At 50.1% G+C, this 8,683-nt stretch overlaps 1 protein-coding gene across 1 annotated transcript; it reads right to left on the bottom strand.

Annotated features, from left to right (window-relative positions):
* Positions 1 to 4,126: 4,126 nt before the first annotated feature.
* LOC145404991 (uncharacterized) lies at positions 4,127 to 5,593 on the bottom strand. The gene is made up of 2 exons (XM_080276492.1): positions 5,136 to 5,593; positions 4,127 to 4,907 (listed from the first exon to the last, which is right to left on the bottom strand). Exons 1-2 carry the CDS (start codon positions 5,591 to 5,593, stop codon positions 4,127 to 4,129), a joined length of 1,239 nt encoding a protein of 412 aa, XP_080132618.1.
* Positions 5,594 to 8,683: the final 3,090 nt, after the last annotated feature.

Genomic DNA, 8,683 nt, shown 5'->3' with positions numbered 1-8,683 from the left:
GTTTCAAGACTTTATTACGAACACAGACGTATGAGTCTTCACAGTGTTATGAACATCATTAACGGATGCAAAGGAATTGCTATTTTTCCAAACTTCAGAATTAAAATAATTATGGTTGCTTTTTTTTTTTTTTTCTTTAATGAATAACCGGTAGCCCTGGTAACAATAATGCACAGATATGGAAGGGACTTTTTATGACCCAGGGTGGATACTCCTGCATACTCTATTTCCATAGATCTTCAATGTATCTGAGAGGTCACACGCCCAAATCCCCCGCATTTCGAACACTGTGTTCATAATAATGGTACTGATTATGTACAAGAGAATAAATGGATGTATCATGCAAAACAAATTGTGTAGGAAGAGATGTTACAGACGTACTGGAGAGCAAGGATATCAGATTCGGACGGTAATAGCACCGTCATTCGTCCTCAGAGATTAATGAGTTACGAGCACTGGCTGCCCTTTGTCGCATCATGGCCAGGCGCTCCGTCAGCTTGCGCACTTCCTCCTTCAGGTCCACCACCGTCTGCTTGTTCTCCTCGCTCTGACGCAGCTCCCTCTCACGCTCTCCCAGCCGAATCTAGCGATGCAGAGTGAAGAGAGATGAAGAAATTAATACGATTTAAGAAAATAAAAGGGGGGGCGGGGGTGAAATTACGAGCATAAACGCCTGTGGCTAGGCTCTTTAATTTAGATAGTTAAAATAAGGATGAGCTGACACGTGTCCCTCACTATACCGATTTTACGCTAAGGCCTACAAGCCACGCCCACTTGCTGTGGAAGCTGGTGATTGGTTCATATAAAATGTTCGAGTGGCTACCCATGTAACGACATTAAATGTGTTCTCAGTTCGTAATTGTAATGTTAGGTGTTTTAGGGTCGGCTTCCCGTCCCTCTAACACCTAGTGTGTAGCTGGGTTCTCTTTCTAGACCGAAGCTTAGACAAATAAGAGAGAGGCAGGACAATAAAACTCAAGGCAACAACCTTACATGTGTATTGATAAATTCTACAAGTGGAACGGGTAGATGTCACAAGAGTAATTATTCCGAGCAATTATAAACCTTAGGTCTTGATTGTGGGTATTAGTATCGCGCAGGATACTATATGAAACAAGATCAGGTAAAGTGAATAGCACTACGATCAGGAGTCCTAGGCCAGTGAAACCAAATACTGTCACTTGGGGGAAGTCCAGGTTTTATCTATCAGGTGGAGTTCTGTTCCTTAGGGCCGCGCCACGGTTATCACTGTTGGCAGTCTTACTTGTTTGTCTGTGGCGTTATTAATCATTACTATTGCGCTGGAGCCTCCGATTGATCTCGGCGTGAGGCTGTCACTATGATGGTATTGCGTTCACTCAGACAGACACTTTATTCACTGCCCGGCCGCGTTCACTGTCTCACAATCACTTTGTCTATTCCACCTTTCTTTTACATTAACCCTGACAGCTTTTATTTCTGATTTGCCGTATTGTAGTAATTTACTGTTCTGCCCTCGCTTCACTGTATCACTTTCACTGTGCTTTCACTGCCACTCACTATTGGGAGTGGGTGTGGTGGCGGTCAGGTACAAGGGCGGCGGGAACAACTCAGCCTGACTACTGATGGGGCTGAGTTCCGCCGGGGGCCTCGGTATGCAGGGGCCACGGGATCGCGCGTAGGGGCGTCATCTTTCGTCCGGGGCCACGGGTGGTGAAGGGCCCCACACTCTCAGGGCTCGGGGCTGGGGTCTGCCCCTCTGAGCTGGGGCCGAACAGCTGCCTGAACCATTCACTCAGGCGCCTGACGAAGGACGAGGATCTCCGGCATAGGGGTGTAGGGATGTCCCGCCCGGGGGTCCTGGGTGGGGTCTGGAGGTCCTGCGCACTGCTATCTCTGGTGGTCAGGGACGCTGTCAGGAGTGGGCTGCGGTGTTGGCCTCCATCGGGGTCCATCAGACGAGGCCTCTCAGGAACCGGCTGTAGTACAAGAGCCCGGTGGTGGTCACGGGGCCTCTCCAGTAGTCCTCCGGGCTGGGGCCTCCCTCTGGGTTGTAGTCTCGTGGAGGGGAGTCAGCACCTGATGAAGGACTGGTTACCGGCCATCTCCTCTTGTAGGGCCCGGCTACTGGCCATGGCCTTCTAGGGGCACGGCTACTGGCTGTCGCAAAGGCCCAGCTACTGACCATGGCCTGTGGAGGGGAGTGGGTACAGGCCGACTTGAGGGCACCTTCAAAGTGGCTACCGGCCGCCTCCGAAGGCCGGAGCGGCTACCAGCCATCTCCTGATTACCTCCAAAGTGGCTACCAGCTGTCTCCTGTAGGAGGGTCGAGCGGCTACAGGCCGTCTCTGTTAGGGCACCTTCAGAGCGCCTACCAGCCGTCTCCTGTAGGAGGGTCGAGCGGCTACAGGCCGTCTCTGTTAGGGCACCTTCGGAGCGGCTACAGGCCGTCTCTGTTAGGGCACCTTCGGAGCGGCTACAGGCAGTCTCTGTTAGGGCACCTTCGGAGCGGCTACAGGCCATCTCCTGATGAAGGCGAGAGCGGCTACCGGCTGTTTCCTGATTACCTCCGGAGCAGCTACCAGCCGTCTCCTGTAGGAAGGTCGAACAGCTACAGGCTGTCTCTGTTAGGGCACCTTCAGAGCAGTTACCGGCCATCTCCTGCAGGAGGGTCGAGCAGCTACCAGCTGTCTCCTTCAGGAGGATCGAGCAGCTACCGGCTGTCTCCTTCAGGAGGGTCGAGCAGCTACCGGCTGTCTCCTGCAGGAGGGTCGAGCGGCTACCGGCCATCTCTTTAAGGGCATCTTCAGAGCGGCTTCTGGCTGTCTCCTGATGAAGGCAGGAGCGGCTACCGGTCATCTCCTGATTACCTCCAGAGCGGCTGCAGGCCGTCTCCTGTAGGAGGGTTCAGTGGCTACCAGCCGTCTCAGGGGTGCTGACTGAAGCTAGAGTAATAGCTCCACCCCAATCCTGTTGGTGGTCGGCTCGCCCAGAAGGTAGTCTCTTCTTCCTGCTGTGGTGGCGGCGGGCGAGTTCCAGGTCACAGGGGTGTGCGGCCCAGGCGGACTTATGTCCCTGTTGCCCGGAGTCAAGTCGCGCTCTATTCACCCCTTCATAGGCTCCTTCTGGGGGTTTTGGGCTGTCCTCCATAAGACTATTCAGCATTTTACCACCGGCTTCAGGGAAAAAGTCATGTCCCTGTGACTGGAGGTTGTAAACTTTCGTGTCGTAGGTGTGGTAGACTGGCTGCAGGTGTTGGAGGAGGGCGTGCCAGGCTGTGGTGGCAGGATTTTCATTAGCTGAGCGTTGCAGGTGACGAGGAGAGTGGTTGGGTTGATGGAGGAGCGGAGGAGTCGTAGGAGGTGGAGGGGTCCACGGACTAGGTGTTTACGTCCAAAGGGCGGCACCCATATGGCTCAGCAAATCCTCATGGTGGTAGGTGTTGTCTCCTGTAAAGAGCTGTGCTGAATGCCGGAGATAGATGTAGAGTGTGGGGTTTTATGCCGGAGTGATGCGGCGTGAAGCCTCTGGGGAGTGTAGGTGGCTGGGATTTGGGCCTAGTGTAGCATGAGTGTGAGATGTTTTAGGGAAGGAGGGGGAGTGTGATTTTGTGGTGAGAAGGGTGGTGTAGGAGCTTTGGTGTATCAGGCGGGTGGGCGTGAAAGGCGGCTGGAGTGTGTGATGGTTGTCTTGAGGGTGGGCATGGGAGATGATGTTGGTGTGCGGTGTCAGCGTCTGTGGGAAGTGGGTGGGGTGTGCGGGGGCAGATATGAGGCAGTAGGGGCGCCGGGCAGGGTGCAGGCCTGGTGGGTGGTGGTGTCGTGGGTGCGTGGATGTTGCAGGTGGGGTCGGGTGTGGGGGATAGGGCAGGCGGGACTGAGGGGGCGAGAAAGGGAGACAGGTGGGGTGTGTTGGGGCCGGTGGTGGGTGATGGTTGGAGCAGGGGTGTGGGGGTTGAAGGGGGTGTGGGTGCGTGGGCGGGACACGTGGTGCTGGGCGCGGGGGATGGGGTCGCTGGTGGCAAGGAGGTGGGGGAGAGATCTGGACTTGGTGGTGTTGGTGAGTAGTTTGCAATCATAAGTGCTGTACATTATTTGGAGGGGACTGGAGAGTTTTTGAAAAAAAAGTAATAGGCATTAGCTGCCCGTCAATCTCTTGGTGTAAGACTGTGCCGACAGCAGTGGCTGAGGCATCTGAGTTGAGTGTGGTGGTGGACTAGGTGCAGGGTAAGCGAGTAGAGTGAGGCACAAGATGTGCTCCTCAGAGGTGGTGAATGCAGCCTGGGGTTCCTGGGTCCAAGTGAGTGGTTGATGGGATGACTTTGGAAGCTTCTTGAGGAGGTTGTGGAGAGGTACAAGAAGGTCAGCTGCTTCTGCCATGAAGTGGTGGTAATAGTTGATGCCAAGGAATTCCTGAAGCCTCTTTGCTGTATCAGGCTGAGGGTACTGTTGAATGCATCAATCTTCTGTGGGAGTGGTCGGATGCCATCTGCAGAGACTCTGTGACCAAGGAAGTCAAGTGATGCAGTACCAAAGATACACTTGGCCGGATGAATCTTGAGACCGAAATCCTGAAGGCATTGGAGAAGGAGCTGCAGGTGACGGTGATAGTCAGCAATGGACGGAAAGGCAACCAGTACGTCATTGATGTATACTGTGACGAAGTTGAGGTTGTGGAGAATATGGTCCATGAATCGTTGGATGGTCTGAGCTGCATTGCATAGCCCAAGATGCATGTAGGCATGTTCAAAGAGTCCAAAAGGAGTGGTTATGGCAGTTTTCTGGATGACTTCAGGTGTCACTGGAAACTGGTGGAAGAAGCACACAAAGTCGATTTTGGAGAATATCTTCTTGTTGTAGAGCTTGTGGTGGAAGTCATGGATGTGTGGAATGGGACAGCAGTCAAGGTTTGTAAACTGGTTGAGGGCTCTGTAGTCGCCACAAGCTCTTCACTCACTGGGGTCAGATTTTGGGACCATGTGGAATGCAGAGGATCAAGAGCTGTTGGAGGGCCGAATGATGCCTTGGGCCAGAAGGGAGCTGAATTCTGTCTTGGCTGCATTGAGTCATTCTGGAGGAAGGCAGCAAGGTCGAGTGAAAACTGGGGGTCCTGATGTTTCGATGTGGTGAAAGATCCTGTCATAGGTGTGGACTGGCGATATGCGTGGAAAGAATAGTTCAGAGAAATCCTGCAGGAGGTAGGAGAAGTCGTTGGGCTGTGAAAGACAAGAAATAACTTCTGTCCCTGTAGCAGGCTTGCCGACCACCTTCTGTCTTGAGGGAACATGAGTGAGGTCGCTGTTGGATGGCTCAATGGCGATTTTGTGGTAGGCTAGGAAGTCATAGCCAAGGATTGGTTGAGAAACATCAGCAACAATAAAGGGCCAAGTTAGGGTATGTGGCAGGCCAAGGTCAACAATGAGTGTCTGCACACCGCAAGTAGCAATAGGCAATCCATTAGCTGTGAAGAGGTCGTAGGCAGGCTGCTGGCAGTTGTGTTGAGGAGGTGGAGGAATGATGCTGAAGGCTGCTCCTGTGTCGACGAGGTAACAAAGTCTTGAAGTGTGGATGGTGATGTGCAAGAGGGTGGCGTGTTGTAGAGGAGCAATAGCCATGGCAGGGGTGTCTGTGTGATGGGATGGTGGCATCTACCATCCCTTGCTGCTGGAGTTTTTCTGAAAAGTGCAGGGAACGACACAGCTGCAGGTGTGAGGGCCAAAACAGGCATGGAAGCAACATACATTGTCCTGTTGAGTGGTGGTAGGGTGGCATGAAGAATTGTGTCATCAAGTATTAAATGGCCGTAGTTTCGGAGCACCTTGGAGTGGTTAGCCATGGGTGAGCAGATGTTCCAAGGTGTCAGTGCATTGGCAGAAGGCCTGGAGTTTGCTTTGAATGCTGCGTAGGATGTTAAGGGTAGGAGGCAGCACTGGCAGCTCTATCCTGGCTTGAGGTGATGATGGAGGCAGTATTGTGGTGGGCCAGTGAGGTAAACTCCCTGAATACCCTATTTACAGTTGCTGAATATTCTGCAGCTGAGGAGGCAGTGTCCACAGTTCCACAGTTGTTAGGGCGAGGTGGATGTCACTGGGAAGCTTTTGGTGATGTAGTTGCTGCAGGATGGTGTCTGGCAACTTGTCAGTGCTATGGTTGTTAATGCGCTGCATTTCTTCCCATATGCGGGCTGGTGTGGAGTCGCTGAGTGTGAGAAGTGTGAGGTCTTAGAGGATGTTGTTGATGGACTGACAGTACCAGCTGCGGAGGGTGTCTCTAAGGGCGGGGAACTTGTGGTTGGCTGGTGGGTTGATGATGACTGCCAAAGCCTCTGAGACACCTCTGTCAGAAGAGCACAGAGTAGTGCCATGTACTTTTGTAAGTCAGTGGCCGTGCTGTCTGTGAGAGCAGCTTCAACATGGTCCAGCCTGTCCTCTACGTTGTGACTGAATGCGGGAAGAGTTATCCTTTGCTCCCCATCATTTGAGGCGTCTTTGCAGAGGTCAAAATTTGTGGTACCAATTTCACTAGTTGTCTTATTCCCTTTTACCATAGTGACACAGAGACCAAGATGCAAACACACTCAGAGATGTGAGAATGGAAACTTGTCAGACCTAACAGCAGTTAAATTACAGCAGGTGCGGTGTATAGAGGGTAGTCAGCTGCTATACAGTAATGATGACGGCTCCCAGTGGTGCTGGTGCCTGATGAGATATTGCTGGAGAAGCTGGGGCTGGTCCTGCTGGGGATACTGGAGCTGAAGCAGTGAAGCTGGTGCTGGTGAACTGATGTTGACGCTCACCCTGGTCTGACTTCCCCAGCATGGCTGCAAAGTCACCCCCATCTGCTATTGTGGGCAAGAAGGACACACCGGCCAGATCTCCTGTGTCGTTGTTGTCCAGAACGAGCATATGTTGTCTCCGGGACCGCCAAGGGAAGTGGTTGCAGGGGAGACTGTTGTAGTGGGCGCTGGTGGTGGTCACTACAAAATGCATTATCCCTGTAAGTGAGCTGCTGAAGAGGGACACCTTCACATGGTGGCACTGATGTAACTGGGCGGCTCTGCTACCCGGTTACACAAACGTCCCCCAACTTCCTCTCTGTCCCCCGAGAGGAGAATGGTGGACTGCAGAAGGGAAACTTTCAATATTCAAATTAGCTTGGGTGATTTCTTGAGTGTTGCGGGGACGGCTCAGTCGGCGTAATCAATGTCTTTCCTACTATTACCACACCTACGCACTCACTAGCAGGTTGAACCATCTCTGTAACACGTAAGGTACTACCCCAGGCGAGTTTCTGGTGGAGCTTTATATATGAACCACCCTGTAGTCTATCATCTTTTTGCGTATGTTGACTTTTTTTTTTTTTTTTTAGTATGTTGACGTATTTTTAGTTTTTTTCTTAATACTATCAGACGATTTTATTTACCGTACGAAACTTTTATCGAATTAGAGAAATTAATACTGTATAGTAATGATTAATCGCTTCACTACAAAATGTCTTCCTTGTGCTTGATAGCAAGAATGCAATGAAAGGTACGTCAACAGACTGAAGGGGTTAGGTGAGCTGAGGTTAATTTGAGTGCGTTGTTCCTACAGTCCTATATAATGACCTTGAATATAAAAATAAATGGCGTCATCGTAGTGAAGACCGCATGAACTTGAGCCTGGTATTAATTAATAATAATAATAATAATAATAATGGGCACACTGACCTTGTAACCATAGACGGCCTTCTCGTACTGCTTGAGTCGGTCCGTCATTTCCATGATCTTAGCGTTGAGTCGCGTAATGGTCTCCCTGTTATTCTCGTCCCGGGCCGCCAGTTCCTGCAGCCGCCTCTGTTCCTGACAGATGAGGTGGCGACTCAGTTACCTATCCGTCTATATCTGTCTGTTAACCTGTATCAGTATCGTACTTCCGTCCATCCAACTTAATCCATACAGTAGCCGATAACCACCACTGTACTGTACACTGAATGAAAAAAAAAACTATTGATGCATACTTCGCATGAAACAGTCTGACCCGAGACAATGGCTACAGCAGAATCCCAGGTAATATACGTCGATACAACTGATTTGTTAAGGATGCCATATATATATATATATATATATATATATATATATATATATATATATATATATATATATATATATATATATCGCTTGCTTGACATTTCCTAGTTAGCATTGTTAGCATACGTTTATTTTGTTAATAAGAGATAAATTACCTTAAAACGTCAGGATCTATATTGATCATTTAGGTCGAAGCTCCTTTGCTCTACATCTTTTGATTTTTTTTTTTTTCAGTCCAGTGTACTAGCATATATCTAACCATTTTGCCATGATAAACAACTTAATCTCTTCAGTACTAGATCTGTATTCTAATCATAATACAGTCAGACAATTCCGATTAGCCTAGGAGAGACTTTAGAAGCTGGAGGGGCTAGGCTTAACTCTTCCGGTACAAGAGGTCTCCCATATGCTGAATAAATGTACCTGAAAGTAGAGCGCACACACACACACACACACGGCATCGTCGGATGTGGACGTCTGTACCGGCGCTCCATACAAGCTCAACACGGCCAGAGGCATTACCTAAATAAGTATCTTTGAATGAGTCAAGCTCTGTACCAGGTTAGACTAAATGATTTTTCATTATTAAAAGGAAAAGAAATAATAAGTTTAAATAAGACTTTCAAACAACAAAGAA

Source organism: Coenobita brevimanus, chromosome 65 (genome assembly GCF_032717465.1).
Source record: "Coenobita brevimanus isolate Jiangsu-jjx chromosome 65, ASM3271746v2, whole genome shotgun sequence".
Classification (NCBI taxonomy): Eukaryota; Metazoa; Arthropoda; class Malacostraca; order Decapoda; family Coenobitidae; genus Coenobita; species Coenobita brevimanus.
The sequence above is the reverse complement of the archived record's forward strand: the minus strand, read 5'-3'. Positions and strand labels throughout refer to the sequence as shown.